This window comes from Drosophila nasuta, chromosome 3 (assembly GCF_023558535.2).
Source record: "Drosophila nasuta strain 15112-1781.00 chromosome 3, ASM2355853v1, whole genome shotgun sequence".
Classification (NCBI taxonomy): domain Eukaryota; kingdom Metazoa; phylum Arthropoda; class Insecta; order Diptera; family Drosophilidae; genus Drosophila; species Drosophila nasuta.
In genome coordinates, this window is record NC_083457.1 from 52922590 (window position 1) to 52945247 (window position 22658).

At 42.3% G+C, this 22658-nt stretch overlaps 11 protein-coding genes across 12 annotated transcripts; 4 read left to right on the forward strand and 7 right to left on the reverse strand.

Annotated features, from left to right (window-relative positions):
- Positions 1–605: 605 nt before the first annotated feature.
- LOC132792512 (heat shock protein 23-like) lies at positions 606–1419 on the reverse strand. Its single transcript, XM_060801922.1, has one exon. The coding sequence runs from the start codon at positions 1289–1291 to the stop codon at positions 737–739; it is 555 nt and encodes a 184-aa protein (XP_060657905.1). The 5' UTR covers positions 1292–1419; the 3' UTR covers positions 606–736.
- Positions 1420–1756: 337 nt separating this feature from the next.
- LOC132792510 (heat shock protein 27) lies at positions 1757–2920 on the reverse strand. The gene has a single exon (XM_060801921.1). The coding sequence runs from the start codon at positions 2805–2807 to the stop codon at positions 2139–2141; it is 669 nt and encodes a 222-aa protein (XP_060657904.1). The 5' UTR covers positions 2808–2920; the 3' UTR covers positions 1757–2138.
- A 1341-nt stretch (positions 2921–4261) lies between these two features.
- On the reverse strand, positions 4262–5069 carry LOC132792513 (heat shock protein 23-like). Its single transcript, XM_060801923.1, has one exon. The coding sequence runs from the start codon at positions 5042–5044 to the stop codon at positions 4499–4501; it is 546 nt and encodes a 181-aa protein (XP_060657906.1). The 5' UTR covers positions 5045–5069; the 3' UTR covers positions 4262–4498.
- A 2985-nt stretch (positions 5070–8054) lies between these two features.
- LOC132793988 (heat shock protein 67B1) lies at positions 8055–10438 on the forward strand. The gene is given in 3 exon segments (XM_060804188.1): positions 8055–8328; positions 8330–8500; positions 8502–10438. Coding segments are annotated over 3 exon segments (1887 nt in total). The 5' UTR covers positions 8055–8241; the 3' UTR covers positions 10131–10438.
- A 230-nt stretch (positions 10439–10668) lies between these two features.
- On the forward strand, positions 10669–11505 carry LOC132793992 (heat shock protein 26). The gene has a single exon (XM_060804194.1). The coding sequence runs from the start codon at positions 10778–10780 to the stop codon at positions 11414–11416; it is 639 nt and encodes a 212-aa protein (XP_060660177.1). The 5' UTR covers positions 10669–10777; the 3' UTR covers positions 11417–11505.
- Positions 11506–12023: 518 nt separating this feature from the next.
- Positions 12024–13015, reverse strand: LOC132793993 (heat shock protein 27). Its single transcript, XM_060804195.1, has one exon. It carries the CDS (start codon positions 12979–12981, stop codon positions 12370–12372), a length of 612 nt encoding a protein of 203 aa, XP_060660178.1. The 5' UTR covers positions 12982–13015; the 3' UTR covers positions 12024–12369.
- A 780-nt stretch (positions 13016–13795) lies between these two features.
- Positions 13796–14614, reverse strand: LOC132793996 (heat shock protein 22). The gene has a single exon (XM_060804197.1). It carries the CDS (start codon positions 14441–14443, stop codon positions 13901–13903), a length of 543 nt encoding a protein of 180 aa, XP_060660180.1. The 5' UTR covers positions 14444–14614; the 3' UTR covers positions 13796–13900.
- Positions 14615–15058: 444 nt separating this feature from the next.
- On the reverse strand, positions 15059–15792 carry LOC132793999 (rhodanese domain-containing protein CG4456). The gene is made up of 3 exons (XM_060804201.1): positions 15568–15792; positions 15345–15504; positions 15059–15277 (listed from the first exon to the last, which is right to left on the reverse strand). The coding sequence occupies exons 1-3, from the start codon at positions 15686–15688 to the stop codon at positions 15217–15219; spliced, it is 342 nt and encodes a 113-aa protein (XP_060660184.1). The 5' UTR covers positions 15689–15792; the 3' UTR covers positions 15059–15216.
- A 1475-nt stretch (positions 15793–17267) lies between these two features.
- Positions 17268–18329, forward strand: LOC132793994 (heat shock protein 67B3). Its single transcript, XM_060804196.1, has one exon. It carries the CDS (start codon positions 17519–17521, stop codon positions 18104–18106), a length of 588 nt encoding a protein of 195 aa, XP_060660179.1. The 5' UTR covers positions 17268–17518; the 3' UTR covers positions 18107–18329.
- A 241-nt stretch (positions 18330–18570) lies between these two features.
- On the forward strand, positions 18571–19363 carry LOC132793997 (adrenodoxin-like protein 1, mitochondrial). Its single transcript, XM_060804198.1, has 3 exons — positions 18571–18740; positions 18820–18871; positions 18933–19363. The coding sequence occupies exons 1-3, from the start codon at positions 18632–18634 to the stop codon at positions 19282–19284; spliced, it is 513 nt and encodes a 170-aa protein (XP_060660181.1). The 5' UTR covers positions 18571–18631; the 3' UTR covers positions 19285–19363.
- On the reverse strand, positions 19357–22431 carry LOC132793989 (protein FAM76A). Of its 2 annotated transcripts, XM_060804190.1 has the most exons (6): positions 22216–22431; positions 21727–21791; positions 21552–21665; positions 21010–21103; positions 20337–20768; positions 19357–20273 (listed from the first exon to the last, which is right to left on the reverse strand). In XM_060804190.1, exons 1-6 carry the CDS (start codon positions 22300–22302, stop codon positions 19857–19859), a joined length of 1209 nt encoding a protein of 402 aa, XP_060660173.1. In that variant the 5' UTR covers positions 22303–22431; the 3' UTR covers positions 19357–19856. The 2 variants fall into 2 exon arrangements, with proteins under 2 accessions (XP_060660173.1, XP_060660174.1); XM_060804191.1 differs by lacking the exons at positions 21010–21103; positions 21727–21791; positions 22216–22431.
- Positions 22432–22658: the final 227 nt, after the last annotated feature.

The window sequence follows — 22658 nt, forward strand, 5'->3', positions numbered from 1 at the left end:
AAGTTTGTTTCAAATTTTTTCCAAACTTGGGTACACTCAATAATAACTATATTCTTTATGATTCCTGAAAGTTTGGTTTGGATTATATAAAAACTGTAGAAGTTATTAAAGAAAAACTTCTTTATAAGGAAAACGCCTACATTCTACGGTTTTTAGTTGCTTCGGCTGACAATCTGGTATATTTTGCACTCTATGGTATATTTTGCATGTAGTACTCTATCAATGTACTGTACTGTATATTTTTAGTATTTTTGTGGTATAATAATTTGGTATATTTTAGGAATAATACCGGATTATCTTGCTCTTATTCTAAATGTATAGCGGGTCTCTCAAAGTCGAGCATACTCGGCTGTAGCTTTCTTTCTTGTTTTATATTGTAATTCATTTTTATTTTATTTCAATTTATAATTTTTTCAAATTTTATAGAAATTTTTAATCTATTTTTATATTTTATTTCAATTTTTTCAGATTTGTTTTATACTTTATTCTAATTTTGATTTAGCTTAAATTTTCGTTTCTTTTTATTTTATTTATTAATGCGATTTATTCGTTAATTTATAATTTTTTTTATTATTATTATTAATGTATATTATATTAAGAAAAAAAGTACTTCGTTATTTAATTGTCTTTGAACTGAGGTTTTATTCGTTAACAGCCTTTTGTTTATACTATAACATTAATTAATGTCTTGGTTTTAATACTATTTTTGACAATGAGGAATTGTTATATGACTAGCTTAGGCAGTCTTTGTAGCCGGGAGATTCTCCTTTGGCTTCTCCGATGCATCGTTGTTGCCCTCGTTGTGCTTCACATTCAGATGAGCTGGTCCAACCTGCTGAATCTGCACCACACGCTCCTTGGACTCTATAGCCAGCGGCTTGGGTGCACGTACAGTGAGCACTCCGTCCGAGGACAGCGAGGACACCACCTTGTCCGCCTCGTAGCCCTCTGGCAAGGAATAGCGACGCACAATGTGCCGCGAGATGTAGCCATGATCATCCTCACGCTCCTCGTGCTTGGCTTCGACGACAATCGAGTTGTCCACCACCTTGACAGTGAGTTCGTTGGGAGTGAACTGACTCACATCCATGCAGACCTGGAAGGCATCTTTGCCCTGCTGAACGTCGAACGACAAATCAAGCCAACCATCGCCAGCTGCTCCATCTGCTCCGTTGAAGTGCTTCAAGACGCCTCTGGCCCGCTTGCTGTGGCGATTGCTTTGATGCATGCGAGGAATGCTTAGTTCTGGATACACGATGCAATAAGGATTGTACATTTTCCACAGCGACATATTTTTTATTTTGTTTTTATCGGTCAAAATAAAAATGTAACTTCAAAAGAAAACTGAATTTTCGAAATTCTACTTTTTGCGCACGACGAATTAACTCGACCGACTCTGACGAGATTAGTTTTTCAACTGAATCAACAACGAGCGACAGAGCTGCTTTTATACCACAGCGCGCTCTCTTCTAGAAATATCGAGAGCCTACTGCGATGTTTTTGACACATCGCAGTCAAGTTAGAAAGAGACAGAGTTTTAGCAATGAAGAGCGAGAAACAGCGAGAGCTTTCTAGAAGGTTCGAGAAACTTAAGAGCGTGATTTTATATGCGTGTGTGTAAAAATGCCGCAACCAAAATTTAATGCATTTGTTTATGCAGATGCAAAATGTACACACATACATAAATATACATATTTATGTGCTTATTGTATGCAAATCAGTCGCTGAAAAAGTATTTTTTGGTAGTGATAACAAATTTGATTTAGTTCTACTTGTAGCTTTATTGGATTCTCACAGTATAAATGCAAATGACATACAAATACAATTAAATTTCCGTGTTGTTTTACATATTTAAAATAATACACATGTGATCGTATTTTCAAAATACACATTCTTAGGCCTAAGCACACTGGTTAAAAAGTGAATCTTAAATGTGGCTTTAAAATTGCTTAATGCTACTACACCAATGTGCTGTGATGAATATTCTCTTTATGCGATGTTCAAGTGTTGCCTTTGTATGCGCGTGTGTGTGTGTTTGTGGTTTTTAGTCTTGAACTCTCCTGCGAGCAGCCCTGCATTTCGTTTCCTATTGCCCGCCATCTTAAACTCGCTTTGCCATCTCATTCTCTCAATCTCGCCTACTTGCCGGTCTCCATCTTCTCGCTCGCTCCGTTCTCGGCCTTTCCTTTGCCATCAGCAGCCACAGCACTGGTGGCGCCCTCTGGCGCCTTAACACTCAAGTGAGCCGGACCAGTTTGCTGAATTTGCACAATGCGCTCCTGCTTCGCCTGCTCCTTGTCTTGTGGCGGCGGCGCCTTCAACGTGAGCACACCATCCGAGGAGACAGTGGAGACGACCTCGTTGCCATCGTACTCCTTGGGCAGCGTATACTTGCGCACAAAATGACGCTGGATCATGCCGTGTCCATCCTCGCGCTCCTCATGCTTGCCCTCGACAATCACCGTTTTGTCCACAACCTTGACGCTGAGTTCGCTGGGCTTGAACTGTGCCACATCCATGCACACCTGGAAACCATCCTTGCCAATGATGGGCAAGAGCGCGTTTTGGCCGCCGGATGAACGACGACGCGATGCTGGCACCAGCTGATGATGATGATGACTGCGCTCGTAGGGCATGAAATGGGGGCGACGACGATGTGCCACATGGTGTGGCATCATCAGACGTGGACGGTGGAACAGTTCGTGCGCGTGCACGCCGAAGCCGAAGTCATCGTCCAGCATATGATCCCAGTCGCTGTAGGCGCTCTCGAGATCGCGTGCCAAGCTCAACAGTGGTACAATCGACATCTTGTATGTTTGTATATAATGTAATTTACTTTTATGTTATGTACTTTTTTAATTCTTCGCTTCTTTTTCTGCACAGCAGTTATTCTCACGACGACGTTTCAATTGCAATTCTGGCGGCGGCGACGGCGACGCACGCTTTTATACCGACGCCAAAGGGCGACCGCTTTTTGCTTCTGCTGCGCTCTTCTCTGCCAGCGATGTGCTCTTTCCTTTGTCTGTGTGCGTGAGAGACGGCTAAACCATGATACAATTATACAAGGTAGTCTCGTCGGAAAAAGCTGTCCGTCTTTAAACATAACAATGAGTGCGAGTGAAAGAGTCTCAGCACAGCAGTGTGAGCGAGACGACAATGAAATGCGCATTAACCCTTAGACGATGATATTAATATTTACATATTTTGAAGCTGATATCAATGTCTCCTTGACATATTTTTAAAATGTAAATTGTTTATGAACAATATTAATAATATATATGAGAATTCTCTAATTCTCTTAATGTTTTAATTCTATCCGTGTCTACGGCATACATTGCAAAATGTCATTTTGCACAAGGGTTAATTGCAGAAAAAAATTCGTCTTGCGTCGAAAAACGAATGCGTACGAAAGACGAAATCTTTTTCCGACGAGACTACCTTCTATAATTGTATCATGGGCTAAACTGTTTGTTTGTTTGTTCGCTCTCTCGATCTCACACACTGAGAAAGTTCTTGCAATTTCTTGAAGTTTTCAAATGCCGACAAATGTATGTACGTATGAATGTATGAAAATAAATTGTAAATGTTTAAGCAGCTATTTATTTTAATTATTTCCTTTTGCATTTTTGCCACTGCAGTGTTAAATGCTAAAGTGCTAAATCAAAGCGAGAGCAAAGCGCAGTCACCGCGATTGAGAGAGAGAGTGATAGGGAAGAGAGCGCGACGTTGAGTGTATGCAAGTGCATTGAACTCATGCTATCTCTGTTTGCCCAGCCGGTTTGTTATTGTTTTCCTTTTGTGTCATTCTTATTTATTGCCCAAGTGCAAATGTGTTCTCTGTGTGTGTGTGTGTGCGGTACATAGCAAACACACTCAGACACGGATTGATTTTTTTTTGTATGCTCTCTTTGCTGCAAACATTTCGCTGCTGATGCATTCGCTGATGAAAAAGTTGCAAAAATGTGTACACACATGCATACTTATGTACCCTTTTTATGTGTGTGTGTGTGTTTGCCCGAAAACTTTCTGTATTGCACTGCTGCAGCCCTGGTCAAAGTCACTCGCAAAAGTAATTGCGCACACGTTTTATGGGTGCATAATAAAAGTCCTTTATTACCATTTAATATTTTTTATTATCATTTCATAATATAAATGAAGTTATAATATATAATATAAACATAATTTCGTAAACAGTAAATGCAGTTACAATGCAAATGTTTTATTTGATGTAAGCCACTAATAATGGATAGGTGTGCTAAACTATTTTTGACTAAGTGTAATTTTTAATTCATTACGATTTTCGTTATATCGTAAAAAGTAAATGCAGTTACAATCTCTTTTATGCTTTTAAAATGATGGGTGTTGCTATACTATGATGACTCACTGTATTATTTTTTAATGCGTGATGTATTTCGTATATAAAACAGACATTGACTTTGATTATTATAATTATTAATAGTATAATGATGTATGACTTGGTGATGATTTGATGCTCCATTTACTTGTCATTGGTGGCAGCCTCCTCAATCTGTTCCTTGGCATTGTGCTTCACATTGAGATGAGCTGGTCCCACCTGCTGGATCTGAACAATGCGCTCGCTGCCCTTCTCCTCGATGGCCAACGGCTTTGGCACATTCACAGTGAGCACTCCGTCCGAGGACAGCGTGGAGGCGACCTTCTCCGGCTCGTAGCCCTCCGGTAGAGCATAGCGACGCACAAAGTGCCGGGTGATGTAGCCGTGATCATCCTCGCGCTCCTCATGCTTGCCCTCGACGACAATCGAATTGTCCACCACCTTGACATTGAGTTCGCTGGGCTTAAATTGAGCGACATCCATGCACACCTGGAAACCATCCTTGCCCACTTTACAGGCGGCGGGTTTGTCCAGTTGCTTCAGCTGTTGCTCCAAAGGATGTGCGGCGAGTGCCAGATAAGGATTCCTCTGCTGACGACGCCAGCAACAGGGTGACTCGTAGAATGGAGCCACGGACATGCGATTCAAATCATCAGCCAGGCTGAGCAGCAATGGAAGATTGGCAGCCATGATATTCTCAAAAACAAAAGTGTATTTCAATTGAAGTTTGCAGATTTGTTATTTTTTTTTCACACCAACTCCTTGGCGAGCGACTTGTTGTTGCTTCGGCTTTTCGTTTCGAACTGATGCCGAGCAAACGAATCGTCGCCTATTTATAGCTCGCCACTTCGTTGGCAGCTTTCGTGCGTGTGAGCGAGACGGGGCAGATGTCAAAGGGACAGCGAAACTTCTGGCTCTGTTTTCGCGTAGAAAATTGTTCTGGAAGCAACTCGAAAAATGTACATGCGAAAAGAATGTACATAAATACATATTATGTATTGCATTATGTACGATATTTATACGCAACAATCGCCATGGCACTGAAAGAAAGCGAGAGTGCGACAGATGAGCACACAAATTACAGTTACAATTACTCATCGTGAGTATGATAATAGAAACAGCGAGAGAGTGACAGAGAGAGAGATACTGAAAGAATATTCTACGCGGCTCTGGCAACTGCCAGATAAACTTATTTGAAGAAAGATGCTTTGCGAATCGCATTAATTTTCATTTCTTTCGAAATGTTCAAGTAAATAAAGTAGTTAATTTACTTTGAAAATATTTAATGCATAAAAACTCAATAAATACAATTTCACAAAAGAGGTATGTAAGTTGAAATTCTGTAATTCAAGGCAAAGAAACGAACCCTTGACCCACTGTGACATTCATACTAGGTGTATGTACATACATATACATACAAACATACATATGTATGTATGTACATTGTACACCTCTTAAGTAATTATTTCCTAAGTACATAGATTCGTACATAGAAAAGAATGTGTACTTCATGATTTTACCTTAAATATCAACTTTGCTTTATGCTATGTACTATCTTCAGCTGGTTTTAAGTTACAAAGGTACATAAATGACATAATAGGACTTTGTTTACAGGTGTTGTTTGAGTACTTAGACGATTATTCTGTAGTTTAATTCATAATTTAATGTGCGTTTTAAAACTTTTATAACTTTCGAATACTTTTTAATCAGAAATAAAATAAAGTACACAGCAAAGAGCAATAAATTTTGTATTTAACAATTTTAGTATATTTTCAAACATTGGTATTTTATAATATCCCTAATTTAACTAATTATGAACGTAACCAAACCAATGTCATTAAACTGAAGAGCATACTTTTGATATTAAAAAATAAATAAAAAACATACTCGGGATCTGTTAATTTTCTGATTGTCAACACATTTTCTTGTCTAATTGCCTGTATGAATATGAAAAAGTTTTTATACCTTTATGGATGGTATTTAAATATGTACCTATGCATATATGTACATATATACATACATATGCATTCATATTCACTGCTGTATGAACACACGTCTGTAGGTATCTACATATGTACATAAACATACATAGTAGATAGTAAGCACTGTTATTTCAAATGTACATACATATGTACATACGTACAAATGTTTCTAATAAATACCATTCATGTCAGCGTATTTATGCGTATTTCTGCACGTTTTACGTTTAAGCGGCATTTGCAGCCTGGCTTCCAATGTACATACATATACATACATAATACATAACAGTTTATATATGTATGTTCATATGTACAATAACATTATTGTTGCATACAATGCATTGACATGTAGATAAATACTCGTATGTATGTACAATATATGCACACAAAAAATATTTATGTAGTAGAATGTAACTCTGCACTCAAATCCTCAGTTCTTACATTTGTAATCTCATTCTGCTTCATCACTTCCAGACTATGCTCTCCACAAATGACAAACAAACACATACACAACATACACAACATCGACATGTGTATGAATGTGTAAGCACTTGCATGTGTGTGTGCAATTTCATTACCATACACCTTCGCTGCTTCTGCTTCTGCTGCTGCGTTTTGCAAGTTGCAACCCTCTCTCCAATCGCACAGTTGCCCAAGTCTCCACAACGATTGTCTGCCTCTCGTCTGGACGCTGATTGCACACATACACATGACCATACATACGTGTACTTCCATTTGATACATACATACTTACATACAAGGCAGCGCCTCACCCACAGCTGCTTTTGCTGCTGACTGCACACAGTTGCAGTTGCTGCTCTCATATACGGTTGACAACACTGCGCATGTTTCGCTGCTGCTGACTTTGCCATCTCCATCCTGCTCTGCAGCTTATTGTTATCATTGGCGAAATTGTCGCTGTCGCGGTTGCCGGTCGGCCTTCCAGACACACACACACATGCAGACATACATGCGCTGGAGAGACGCAGCCAACCAGCTGTTGTTGTAGTTGCCGGCACTGAACGTCGCGGTTTGTTGTTGTTGTTTGTTGCTGGCGCTCTCAGCTGTTTTAGCTGTTTTTGCCGGCTGAGCGGTGGGAATTCAGCTGCAACATGGCCACTTTACATGCGACGCAGCAGCAGCAGCGTATGCGTGTGTGTGTGAATAGTACATGTTGTGTGTGTGTGTGTGTATGGGTGTTTGTAGTTTAATTTGAGTGTGTGTCTGGGCAAAAAGGCGTAGGTCGCGAGAGGCTGAAGCCGGTTTCTACTTTTTCCTTTTTTTCGTTTTTTTCGTTGGTTTGTCAAGTTTGCCGGTTTTTGCCTGGAATACTTTCTTTGTTCTGCCAACCGGAAAATTGCCAGCAAAGCTGTCTGCAAATAAACATAGCATGAGTGTGTGTGAATGTTTGTATGTATGCGATGTATGTACATATGTATGTACGTATGCTTGTATGTACATTTTGTATATGTTTTCAGCTCTTATTTCATGATTGTCGCCAGTTGGCTGCTATTGATTTTATTTTTCGACAATTCCCAAAAACTGTGCAAATAAACAATGATTATTTCGCCACAGCCTCACTTCACTTTGCATAGGAGTGTGAGAGGGAGAGAGCGATACTGAGCTGCTTGCTGCCTTCCACTCATCCAGGCACGTTTTCCAGGCCAGACAAAACGTTTTCCATTCAGCGCTGCACAGCCGTTTAAAAGCAGCCGCATTCAGCAATAAGCCCTCAAACGTCATCCAGTTAGAAGCCGGAACGGATCGCAGCGCAACGCATCGCATCGCGTCGTGTTTTCCTCCTCTATATAGAGTGTCCAAGTCCAGTGTCTAGTGTCCAGTGTCGCGTCATCCAGAGATCCCAGCCAGCAAATAAAGTGAAAAACGAAAACGAGAAGAGAAGAGAAAATGTCACTAATACCATTTATACTCGATCTTGCGGAGGAGTTGCACGACTTCAACTTGCAACGCAATCTCAATCTCGGCCTGGACCTCATGGATGAGGTTGGGGGGAGGTGGCTTCGGTGTGTATCCCTTGGAGCAGCAGCTGGCAGCCGCAGCAGCCGGAGCAACCTCAACACAAGCCGCACAACAACAACAGCTGTCGCCGCCATCGGGTCGCCGTGTGGCTGCCACACGTCTTGGCCACTCCTCCTCCCCGCCGGCAGGGGGGCACATCGCTGCTCTGGGTGCCTATCAAGAGTGGTTTGGGATTGGGCATGGGAATGGGGCATCGCCATCATCCCTATGGACGTGTGGCCGGAGCCAAGACCGTCTGCTGTAATAAATCGCTGCTGGAGTTGGAGAAGGAGATGGGCGACAAGGTCAACTCGAGTTCCTCCACCGCTTCCGCCTGCTCCTCCTCTTCAGCAACACCATCAGCAGCAGCAGCAGCCAAGACAACAGCAGCAACTTCTTCCTCTGCCTACTCGGTGGTCAATCGGAATGGTTTCCAGGTGAGCATGAACGTCAAGCAGTTCGCTGCCGACGAGCTCAGTGTGAAGACCATCGACAATTGCATCGTCGTCGAGGGGCAGCACGACGAGAAGGAGGACGGACATGGGGTCATCTCGCGTCACTTTATACGCAAATATCTGCTACCCAAGGGCTTCGATCCGGCCGACGTTCATTCCACGCTCTCTTCGGACGGCATTCTCACTGTTCGTGCGCCACCACCGCCGCCGCCCGCTCCCAAGCTGGGTGAAGAGAGAGCCGTGGAGCGCATTGTCGACATACAGCAGCTGCAGTCGGCGTCGCAGTCGCAGCAGCCACAGCAGCAGCCGAAGGATGTGCAGTTGGCAACTCCAAAAGCAACGAACGAAGGTGAAGCGCAGCCATCGCCAAAAACAGCTGCAGTATCGGCTGCTCTCAACAACAACAGCGAGTCGAAGAGCAACAACTCGAATAATAACAACAACAGTGAGCCGAAGAGCAACACGAACAGCATTGAGCCGAAGAGCAACACGAACAGCTGCGAGCCGAAGAGCATCACGAACAACAGCGAGCCGAAGAGCAACACGACCAGCAGCGAGCCGAAGAGCGCAGTCAACAACACTACGAATAACAACAACAGCGAGCCGAAAAGCAGCACCAACACTAACAACAGCGAGCCGAAGAGCAGCGATTCGAAATGCGCCGAAGAGCGCAATGGCAATGTAGAAACAACTGCGGCAGCCGCTGTTGCCGTCGATGTCAACGCCAACGTCAACGCATCCACTGCGACTGCGACTACGACTGCAGAAGAAACTGCAAATGCAAAAACAAAAGAGACAGAGACTGAGCCCGATGTGCAAACTTCCAATAGCAACAACAATGCCACAACAACTACTTCCATTGCCAATTCTAATTCGAGTGCCAACAACGGCGAACAGCAGCAGCAGCCAGAGTCAGAGTCTCTGATGGAAGTGGACTCTGCCGAAGCTGCAAGCGCCGCCAAAGAAGACGCCGCCGTTAGCAGCAGCAGCAGCAGCGCTGCAGAGGAATCGAAACCCGAAGATGCCAATGCCAATGGCAAGTCAAGCATCGCCGAGAAGAAAGAAGAGCAGCAACAGCAGCAGGACGAGGAGGATGAGATGCCAGCCGCCAAGAAAGCCAAAACAGAAACGGTTACAACGGCAGCAGAGGAGCCCCCAAAGGAGGAGAAGAGCGTCAAAGGTGCCGAGGAAATTGCTGCTGAGGATGCAGCCATATTGCTGGCCAAAAATCAGGCCAACAATGAGAATGGTGCTGCAGTCACAGTCACAGTTCCCGTTGCTGTCGCTGTCGCTGCCGGCGGCAAGGCTGAAGAGGCCAAATGAATAAAGAGAGACTGAATTAAAGAGAACTACAACTACATACAACCACAAGAATTAAGAGAAATTTGCGCGTTTTATGCTCTAAATGTTTTTTGTGTTTAATTCCACAAATTCGCAAATACACCAAGAATATTAGAGAGATAGAAAGAGACACAAGTTCCCAAGAGAACGCAGAGAAGAGATGAAACTATGATATGAAATTATAATTTCCTACACAGCAAAAGTGTGAAACAATTACGACTACAAGTATTCAGTAAACATTAAGCACATTATGTACTTAACTTACAAGTAAATAAAGAATTCAAAGAGTATTTGTTTGTCGTTTGCCCTTTTGCGTTTGTGTTCCCGTTGCATTTTTAAAGCTCTTATTTCACAGTCGCGCGCTCTTTCACACACACACAAATACAAACCGGCATCTAGCAGCTAGACACGTACATATGTTTCTCCCACTCTCACAAAAGAAAGGGCGCGATGTTTCTAGAAATGTCAAACTCACACACGCACTAGCTGCTCTTTTAGGGCTATATAAAGCCGACGCCAAGGCGGCTGCCATTACAGTTGTTTAACAGTTGTTAGTGCAAACAGAACTTTCGCAGTGCGAAAAGCAAAGTTGAAATTTAAAAAGAAGTGAAAACTGTAAATCAGAAAAGATGTCGATGTCTCATATGCTCTCACTGATGGACGCCCTCCAGGGCACACGTCAACCCGTCTACGACTTTGGCATGGGCATGCATCCCCGCCAGCTGCAATCGTGGTCCACAACACCATCCTTGCTGATGAATCCCTGGCAGTGCGCACATCCTGCCTGCCCCACATCGCCCGCCAACAACAAGCTGTTGATGGGCAATCGTCAAAAGCGCGACATGCTCAAGCAATCCAACGGAGCTGGAGATGCCTGGAATATGCCCATGTCGCAGGTGGGCAAAGATGGCTTCCAGGTGTGCATGGATGTCACACAGTTCAGTCCTAACGAACTCACTGTCAAGGTGGTCAACAACTCCATCATGGTCGAGGGCAAGCACGAGGAGCGCGAAGATGATCATGGCTACATCTCACGGCACTTTGTACGTCGCTATGCCTTGCCAGAAGGCTACGAGGCTGACAAGGTGATGTCCTCGTTGTCCTCGGATGGCGTGCTCACTGTCAATGTGCCAAAGCCACAGGCCATTCAGGACAAATCGAAGGCGCGCCACATTCAAATCCAGCAGGTGGGACCAGCTCACCTCAATGTGAAGTCGAATACCGCGGAGACGAAGCCTGAGGAGAAGCTCACCAATGGCACCAAGTAGGCTGCACAGCTTTTCCTCCACATTCCCTGTGATTTTATACCCATTGTATTTATTGAGCAAAAGACTTAAAATAAACGATTAAAAACGAATATGTACAAATTTGTCATTCATTTGCAAAATGGGAAATAAAAACATTTGGTATTTTATTTTTTTAGGTAGTGATTTTTAATGGTTTTATATATTTGCCTTTGCCAGCTTCATTAAAAAACTACAAGTTTGAATAGTTAAGAAGTTTATTAAGTTTATGTATGTCTGTATGTATGAATGTACATCACCTATGAAAGTACGTACATACTTTTTACTGGTTGCTTTTTATAACATCAAAAATGGCGCTAATGAATTGTTGTAGTCAATAAAGTACAAAAATGAGGCTTAACATTTGAACGACACAATTTATATGCATTTCCTTTCAAACAAATTTTGCAGTCAAGATTTTATGTTGAGACTTTGCTGCCATTTGATGTGAATCTAAGGTTCATAGCAAAATTATAAGACAATTTTTCTGTGACTATTTCCGTTTAATTTGGAGGTGTCTATAATTTTACGGAAGCAATTGCCATTTGCTGCTGTTGTAAATCATGCATGCAAATTCAAAGCATAAAAATAGTCTATTTATACGTAAAGTATTTTTATTCTCTTTTTCGCTGTATTTTTATTATTAGTATATTGAGTTGAACAAATTGTATATGCTGCAAAAGGATGCTCTCTGCTTTAGTATAATTGTTTGAGCCGGCTAGTATATTTTTTAAGGACAGCTTTGCGGCGGTCACACTTCCGTAGGGTCACACTGCACTCTTGCACCTGCTGCAACGGTTTATTGCGCATTACGTTGTTGTTGCTGCCAGTGCTTGCACACATATTTATTTTGCTTATTTAAAACTAATTTCGCTGCGCCAAAAATAGTTCACCTTGAATCAGGGGCAGTCTAAAGAGGAGAAGGAGGATGCTCTGCACTATTTCCAGGGCAACGCCAGTTTGCCCGTCTCATGAACTCGCACCAACCGCTCGCTTGGACTGTAGTACTTGGCTGGTGGTGGCGGAGGCGCCTTAATGGTGAGAATGCCATCGGTGGAGATGTCCGAGATGACCTCGTTGGCGTTGTAGCCGCGGGGCAGAAGATATTTGCGCACAAAGTGTCTCTCCACGTAGCCATTGGCGCCTTCGTTGCGCTTGCCATGATTACCCTCGACCATGACATAGTCATCGTTGGTCTTCACCACAATTTCATGCGGGCGAAATTGACGCACATCGATATCGATGCGGAATCCCTTCTCATCCGCATGCACACGCTCCCCCGCATAGTAGTTGTCCCATCGCATGGGATACGACCATTCGTAAGGCGAGGATTGGATCAATTGATTGCGCACTCGACGTGACACCAGCTCATCCAAGGGACGCAGATAATCCCGACTGCTTAAAGCGGAGGGAACAGTAGTGTTGGGCCACCAGCTGCGTGGATCATCCCAGAGATAGGGATACAAGTCGTAGGACGGTTGGTAGAGCGGACGCGGACGATCCAATTCCCGGGCAAGATCACGATACGAGGAGCTTCGCACCAAAGCCATCACAAGATGCGCGCGTTCAAGATGCTTATAAAAATTGTCAACGGCGCCGTCAGCGCTTTTATAGCCTACGCGACGTTGATCATCATCGAGAGACGACGACGAAGAAGACGACGAGCAATTGGCCTCGACTCGTGTCGGATGCGGATGGGCAATGTGTAGGGGATTGATGATTCATTTGCTCGATGCGCGAAGGTCGCCAAACAAGATGCAAGCGCAATGTTGGACGCGAGTCAAGTGGACGTCATCGAGGAGAGTGTAGGAGAGGGAGAAGATGAGGAGCGAACAGGCGGGGAACAAGCAATAAAGCAGGAGGAGGCAACAGATGAGAAGCAGGCAACAGATGAGGAAGAGGCTACAGAGGAGGAGATGGCATTAGAAGAATATAAAGGCAACACGGAGGAGAAAATAGCAGAAGTAGAAGGAAGCAACAAACTAGAAGGAGCGGACAGAAGAGGAAAAGGCAAGGCAGGAAGAGAAGGTATCCACGGAATCGGGAGGAGATGGCACATTAAGTGCAAGTGGCGATTGCCAAGCGAAAGTAGATGCACATTATTTGTTTACGTTTTTACATCCAACACCTATTAGGTAAAGGGGTAGATTAAAAGAGAGAAACATCGGTTCCTTAAAAAACAAACTTGAATCAGAATAAAAGGCCTAAACTATAAAGAGATACCATCCTTAGATGACAGGTTAAAGAATTATATATCTGATAATTTACTATGATCTCCAATTGCGAAGAGACAGAGGTAAAGAATAAGGTAAGCACCCCAAAGAGAAGTACCGGGTATCCCACAGTCGAATACACGCAATTGCATTACTTTGTAATTATTTATTGCTAATTTTACAGACTTTGAATTTGTTGCTACTCTAAAGATAAATACGAATAGGGAAGGGAAAGATGGCCCCAATATATTGTTGTTCACTTCTTCGTATCCTCCTTGGGAGGATTCGCCTTGACGTTGTCCGCCGCCAAGCCAGTTTGTTGAATGGGCACCACGCGCTCCTTGAGCGCCTCCTGCTCGGCAGCTGGAGGATTGGGCACGCTGATGGTGAGCACACCATCGCTGCTTAGACTAGAGGTCAGTTGTTCCACATCGTAGCCCTTGGGGAGGACAAAGCGGCGCAAGAATTGACGGGAGCTATAGCCACCCAATTCATCCTCCTGTTGCTCCGATTTGCCCTCGATGATGACGCTGTTGTCGACGGTCTTGACGGTCAACTCGTTGGGCCTGTAGACGCTGACATCCAAGCTGACCTGGTAACCATCTTTGCCCACTGTGGCCGGTGGTGCAAACTGCTGCTCCTGCCAGCGTGCGATCTGCTTCCAGTTGCGGGGCAATGCAACCGCCGACCACAGTGGAGGATCGTGGAAGAGCGAGTGCAAGGGCGACTGGAAGGGCGCCACACGTGGCAGCCGTGACATCTCCTCGGCCAGGCGCAGAAACATGGGCAGCGAACGCATCTTTGTAAGTCCGGTTGTTTTTGATGAAATTCCCTCTATGTAATTTTGTGAAGAGCTCTTTGGAGCTCTGTCTGCTTTGATCAACTGTTTCGAAATGTGAGCGAAGCGCGTGCCCGGCTGCTATTTATATGTCACGCCATTTGCCGAGAACTTTCCGGCGCTCTCTCGACGCGCAGCAACAGCTGATGCAATTTTCTGTGCGGCTTTTGAAAATGTCACAGGTCGCTGGCTACATAGAAAACTTCGCTGGTGTTCTCTCTCGTTTTCTCGATAACTATCGAAATGTCGATTATTTTTAACTACAGCTGCATATGCAGCACTTGTAAAGCTTGAGGTAGGTCATAGCAAAACAAAACAGAAAAGCAAAACTAAAAGAGAGTGAGAGAGTGCGCGGGAGAGCGAGTGCGCAAAAAAAAGCAAAGTGAGGGAGAGTGGCCACACACACAAAAGTACATGTGTGTGTGTGAGTGTTGTGTATTTGCTTACGTTACGCCACGACACAATAATAACGTAACAAAGTATTTGCTTGAGTTTGCTCAGCTTATCTAAGTAAACACTTTGTGATTGCCAAATTTCACCATTCACCTCTAATTGAAGTAGTATATATAGAAAGCGTAGAATTTAACCAATTTAATCCGAAACCATAAATTTGACTAAAGTAATGTGCGTATATCTAAAAAGCATACATTTTAAGATTTAAATAAAGATTATAGTTTTATAAACTATGAGCCAAAGATGAGCATGTGCAGGCGGCCTTTTGATAGCCTTCGATCTTACTTGGGCAGACCTTCCTTTTCGGCCCATTCCAGCCAAGAGCCACTGTAGACGCGTATGCTATGAATGTTAGAAAGAGATGAAAGATAAGAGCTTCGAAATTAGATGAGAATTGATAAACTCTCACTTGGTAAAGCCCGCATTCTTGGCAATTGTTTCAGCCTCTTTGGCACGCTTTCCCGAGCGACAAGTGAAAATGATGTCAGCATTATTTCCAGGCTTTTCGCGACCATATTTCTGCTTAAAGTCCTCAGCGCTCGTCTTTAAAGCCGCGTCCAGATCGGGCACTAAATATTAAGGGTTGCTTAGTAAATGGAAGCTTATTCCAGTGGAATAATGTGAATACGTACAGGGAATGTTGAGACTGGCTGGAATGGTGCCAGTGGCTTTCAGTTCGTCCTGGTTGCGCACATCAATCAAATAGATCTCTGGATGATTGGGCACATCTTTAACTTGCTCATAGGTGGCCATTGTGTGTTACGTCAATTGAAAATGTTAATCCGTACAAAATGTGTAGAAACTTTGCTTTCACCTGTGTGTGTGTTTTGCGTGTCGCCAGATCACTGAGTTTACTGCTTACTCCAGCACTGGCATTTATTGTTAAAGCAAACCAAAGCGACGGCGACGGCGACGTCAACGTCGGCAGCGACGTCGCTGCTGGTTTATCAAAAATGTTTTACGTACGTACATATGTATGTATGTATGTGCAATGTACAACAAAGCAACCGCAGCGTAGCTTTGGCTCTGTATTAGATTTGAGATTAGGCATCGCAATACAAAACTTTGCTTTGCTCTTGTTGTTGTTGTTGTTGTTGTCGCTTTGTGGTAACGCGCTGTCGGCGCTAATTGGCGACGGCGACGACGACGACGGCGCCAACAACTCATCGGATTTCAGTTCGGCTCAGAATTTGTTCAATGTGAACGAAAAAACTAACGTTAAATGTTTGGTATTGAGCGTCTTCCAGACACCAACTAACCGATAATGTTTATTTATTTATATATTTAAAACGTATCGAATTCGATTTCGAGCGTACAAATGTCTGCGGTTTCGGGTTTATCGTTCTTTCGCTCCAAAAGCTCCAAGTTCGTAACCTCGCAACTTCAAGATTTCAAGATTACCACACATTTTTCAAGATTTCCACTTTCGGTAAGGAATGGGAAGAAATTCTAAAATTCTAATTACCAAAATATTCAAGTGAAATTTCAAAGAATTTTAATTTATGTTTATAAATAGTTTTTTTTTTTTAAACACTCCTGTTCAAACGGTAATGGTATTTAAGGTTTTGTGTACATACAAATTTAATTTTAATAATAATTTTATTTTAAAATTAAAAATTGTCAATAATTCTAAAAATTTATTTTTTAGCATTTCAAAGAATTCTATTTTATGAGCTCTTTCATGAAACTCTCAGTAAAACAATAGTGACATTTAAGGTTTTGTGTTCACATACAAATAATAATAAAATAAATAATAAATTTATTTTAAAATTACAAATAATTTCCAAAATTGTATTTTTTGGAATTTTAGAGAATTCTATTTTATGAGATTCTTAATAAAATTCTTACTAAAACGATAATCGCTTTGTGTACATACATACATACAATTTAACAATAAATTTATATTAACATCAAAAAATAGTTAGTTATATAAAAACTCTTATTTTTAATTTTCTTTTGTTAAAAACCATTAATGTTATAAACCTTTTTTTATATTCACATTAAAAATGTTTATCCCTAGAATTTCTTTCACCTATAAATTTGCGGAAGTAATCAAAAGAAAATTGCTCGACTTAATGCGAATAATTTTATTAATAATTACTTGTTCTAAAATCTTTCTAAAAATGAATTTGTGAGTTAAATAAATTGTCATTCGTTTTATTGAACGTAGTTTTTAAACTTCTTTATAATATCACAGTATTACCGCATATTCAACAGCACAGCGCATCCGCCGTATATAAAACTTTGCTCCAGAAACTTCCCAATTGTCGCTCCAGAAAAAAGCTCGTGTTGCCAGAGCTTTTGGCATGGAGTCGGACTATAAAAGTCAGCGATGGCCTCCACAACTTTGCATTTGCGTCGCGACTTTTGAGTTAAATTGTGCGTGAGTGGGACAACAAGTGCAACAACGTCTCTGCACCTCTTTGTACCTCTTTCACACCCGCTGGCAAATCAACCCTCCAGTCAACAATTGGAAAACAGGTCGCAGGTCGACAGCAGTCGCAGTTAGGTTCAGTGAACTTGCACCAGATACAGATCCGGAACTCTTGTTCAATCAATAGCGAAAGAAAAAGCGAAAAGACGATGCCAGACATACCATTTGTGCTCAATCTGGACTCGCCGGATTCCATGTACTATGGCCACGACATGTTTCCCAATCGTCTCTATCGTCGCATGCATTCGCGACATCACGATTCCTTGGATTTGCACACGCTGGGCATGATTGCTCGGATGGGAGCACATGCCCATCATCTGGTGGCCAAGAAGCATCGCGATGAGTTGGGTGGGAGCAGCACGGTCAAGCGACAGGGCAACTTTGAGGTGAATCTCGATGTGGGACTCTTTGAGCCGGGCGAGCTGAGTGTGAAGCTGGTCAACAATTGCATCGTTGTCGAGGGCAAGCATGAGGAGCGGGAGGATGAGCATGGTCATGTCTCGCGGCACTTTGTGCGTCGCTATCCCTTGCCCAAGGAGTACAATGCCGATGAAATTGCCTCGACCTTGACCGATGAAGGCGTTCTGTCCATCACAGTGCCACCGTTAGTTGCACCCGAGGATGCCGAGGAGCGCATTATACCCATTAAGCATGTGGGACCGTCCGATTTGTTTGTGCAGGCCAAGAATAATGGACACAAGGAGCCGACTGCAGCAGATGGCGAGGCAGCCAAGTAAACAAACAGAAGTAGCAGCAACAGCAGCCAAGTGATTTACCAAGACTCTCATTGTCATTGCACGACCGCAAGGAACTCAAAATTATGCACAAAACCCCATTTTAATAATTCATTTTAGTGTTTAAAATATTAATTCATTTAAATGTAATTATTCACATTATCCAAAATTAGATTAATTGCTTGTCCAATTTATCAGTATTAATAAAGCTATTTTAAAATCTCGATTGCAAGCAGTTTGAATGCGCGCATTGTTATCGATAAGTGCGATAAGTAGGCGCAACAAGCGCAGTCAGTGATGAGCGATAATCGAATACTGTGATGCATTGAAATAAGTACTAGATAAAAGACAGATAATTGAAAGAATAATATTTAATAATAAAATAAATTAAATATTATGTTCCTCTTTTTAAAAAGGGGCACACTCCTTAATTTCATTATTTATAACTTCTGTGGCAGCTGTTTAGTCTAGTGATGACACCTTCATGGTCACTGAATATTTTCCCACCTCTAGTTTGTAACCTTAAAAATGTTTTGTTTACTTTTGCGCCAGTCGCGTAATTCCTATCAATTAATTACAAAGCAGGTTTTTAAATCACCCGTTAACACAGTCAGCAAAGCACTGCACACCACAAGCTGTAAGTATGTCCAGCAGAAATTGGACACCGCTGTCACTTGGAAATGGCAATCGTATATTATGAAATTATCCACTTGCAGTTCTGCGTCATGGCGAATACGAATGGCAAGATCCCAAATCGCCGGATGAAATGTAAGTAAAGTGCTGAGATTGAGATGTTGTCTATGAATTTGAATTGATACCTCGCTGGCAGTGTCAACATAACGTACGTGGACAAGGATGGCAAACGCACCACGGTCCAGGGCAAGGTGGGCGATAATGTGCTTTATCTGGCCCATCGACATGGCATTGAGATGGAAGGTGCCTGTGAGGCGTCGTTAGCCTGCACCACGTGCCATGTGTATGTGCAGAACAAGTATCTGGATGTGCTCAACGAGGCGGACGAGAAGGAAGACGACCTGCTGGACATGGCGCCGTTTCTGCGTGAGAATTCCCGCCTCGGTTGCCAAATAGTGCTCGATAAGACAATGGAAGGCATGGAGCTGGAGCTGCCAAAGGCAACGCGCAATTTCTATGTGGACGGGCACAAGCCAAAGCCACACTAATCATTGTGCTGCGATAAACATCTAATCATTATTACCTATATATTGTTAATTAAATAATAAAAGAAGAGATGGTATTTTACAATTATTGTTTTGTTTATTTTTTTTTTGTCGTATTCCCAACTTGTGTATATTCTTAAGTATTTTAAACAATGCTTTCGTTCTTTTTGTATGTGTTTCATCTTGGCGAAGAAGAATTAAACTAAAGAAAATTTGTTGAGCCTATATATTTTTACATTTTCTAATCGATGATTACATTCAATGAAAGCGCGCAGTACAGGAAAACAAAAGTGAGAACAATTTTTTTTTTGTGTTGGGGAAATGTGGCGAGAAAAGACATGTAAAAAATGATATGAAACAATATTTTTGTAAAGATTATGTTACAATTAAAGAAAGTAATGGTAAAAAAAGGTCTATATATCAATAGTATAGCGACAATCTAAAAATCAAATTACAACAAATACGCATCACAATCTGCATCGCAATCTGATTGAATTGTGCCCTCTTGTGTGTTTCGATGATGCTCGTTGGGGGGGAGGGAGTTCTTTGTTTTTGTTGAATGTGTGCGCCCCCTTTCAGTTAGAGGATGGGCTGCTGGAACCAGAGCGAGAATGCACGCTGCCACGATCTTGGTCGCTGTTGCGCTCCTCGTCACGATCGCGACTCTTCTCATCCTTATCCAGATCCCGTTCGGGTTCCGCTCGTTTGCTCGCCTGCTTCTCGGACACAACAACTGGAACAGCCGCAGCAGCAGCCACAATCTCTTCTTTGGGCGATAGATTCTCGCGTTTGATCGCCTCTTTTTCAGCTTTGATGGCGCCGCCTTTCTGTTTGTTGTTGCCGCTCTTCTTCATCACGGCCAGTTCTTTGAGCAAACTGGCGACCTTGCGATTCAAGTTGTCCACCTTCATGTCATGCAGACGCTCAACCTCCTTCAGTCTGTTGCGCATATCGTTCTCCTTCTCAAAGTTTTTGCCCTTCAGCTCTGTCAACTGCAAGATTTCGAGTAATAAATTCAGTTTCTTTTAAAGCATTTCAAGTGTTTTACTACTTACTTGCTTGTCCTTCTCCAGCAGTTCCTTGTCTTTTTGATTCAAGCGCTTCTCCAGACTGGCAATGCGCTCCTTTAGATATGTTATAGCCACCACATGATCCGATGAGTTTGTGTCCACATTGATGGCAGCTGGCGCTGCAATTGTGCCATTTCCTCCACCATTACCACGCGATATTTTATCGGGCAAATCGAGTCCAGCACCGCTTACAGCTGTAACACCGCCAGCATTATTGTTGCCAGCATTTTTGCCAATTTCGCCACCGCGTGTTGGCTTCTTGGCCGATTGCGACGAGCTGTCTCGATGCGCCGACGACGAGGATGATTTCTCATGCGGTCGCTTCTTTGACATGGATATTCGACCCTCCTGCTGGGCCTTTAACAGAGCACGCTTATAGGCGCAGGTACAAAGCCAGCACAGAATCTTCCCATTGACCTGCAACAAGGAGATAATTTACATTTTTACAGAAGGTATAACAATGCTTAGCTTAAATTCTAAACTGGCCTAAACTACGCTACTCTTATGAACGCAAATACAGATTTATAAACTCTTCGAAATGGACGCGTGACTTTGCGTCACAAAGCCGCGGTTTAGTACATTTTTCTTTTTACTTAAAAATAACGATATATGGTTTTTTAAAATTAAGTGGTTCCAAGTCCTCTTGAATGTCGCTGACCTTTTTGTTCTCGTCGCGCCTGTCAAAGGCTGATCGCAGCTTGCATTCGTCGCATTGTGTGGGTGGTCCATACTTGGCTTCGTAGCTGGCGCATCTATTTTGCAGTTAGTGATATTTTGATTTGGTTAAAGTGGTTTTTTATCGATTCGTTTTTTCGTTTTGTTTCGTTTTTTTTTTTGCAGAAAAGAGAAGAGAGAGAAAAATGTTTTGCGTTCATAAGAGACGTTGTTTTTCTTTGCGTTTTACTTGAGCAAATCAAGAAGACAAATAGAGAGAGAGAGAGAAACTACTGAAGAATAGGACAACAGCGCCAAGGTTGATGTATTTTGAAGGCACAATTAATTAGTTGAGGACAGGTTTTTGTTTGGGATTTGATACAACAAACATATTCTAATACACTCTAAAGCGATTTCTAATTTCAATTCAGACTCAAGATTGTGCATTCAAATTACAGCGCGCTTAATATTCAAATCAAAAACTGACCACAGTTTGTCGTCATAGTTTTTGCGGTGAAGTTGAATTGCAGACGAAAAGAAACTCACCTCATGCATTTGGAGCTGCCGAAGGCCGCGACAATTTTGCAGCACTCACAAGCTGTGGGCTTCCCATATTTGCCCAGATAGTGTTCGCATTTTTTACAGGCACTCTGTGATTTGCTGCAAATGAAGAGTAATACTAGTAAACAATAGCTAGGGAAATTTAAGGCACTCAACTTACGAGGCGGAGGGAAATTCCGAGCGGCAGTAAGTACATTTAACAACTGAGGTAGAACCACGGCACACCTGTGGAGAAGGAATACAACAAAATGGAGTGTGAAACCTGAGATGCAGTTGTTTTCGGCAGAATTTTGTCGTCTGAAACGTTCATATTTCATTAGTCACAAGACGTTGCCGCAGTTGAAGCGGCTGCAGCAAGCATCGTTAAAAACTGCCACCGCTTTGCTTGTTTGCTGCTCTTCCTCTTCACGTCCATTTTTCACGTTAATGCGCAGCAAAAAATTTTCGCAACAAAGCAAACGACGCGTCATTTGTATTTTATTATTGCCAAAAAATACACAAAAACACACACAATTGCCCACGTACACACATCCTTTGCTTTTGCATATACGCACACACACATACACCAACACACAAAATGTTTTTGTTTGTTGCATTTATTTCGTTTTCAGCTCTTTTTCAATTCGCATTTGTAGATGTTTATATTAACCTTGCAAAGCTGCTGCCCTGATGATAATTCTTCGTAGGGATGCCGAGAAAAACATTTGGAGCAAGCGAATAATACTTTTCCACTCATTTTCTATTTGCTTTTTTTATTTGTGATATATATTTTTTAATTTTCTTTGTGTATTTCTTTTCTCTTTTGACTCGAATTTGCGATTATAGTAGAGGCGACGCAAACAGTCTACCAAAGTGGAATACAGTGTGACCTCAAGTTGATTTTCAAATGATGCTTTTTCGCTTTGACATTTGTCGAAATTATACCAATTCCACGTAGAATAGTAAAATGGCACAATTTTTTAAAATCGTGTTTTTCAAGGGTATGTTTAAAACTAGAATATGTTCGCAGGTAATGAACACAAATAAAAATAATGAAAAACTATTCAAAAGTTGCCGCAAAAGTGTCCGGCGTGGATGTAGCTTTGAAAATAT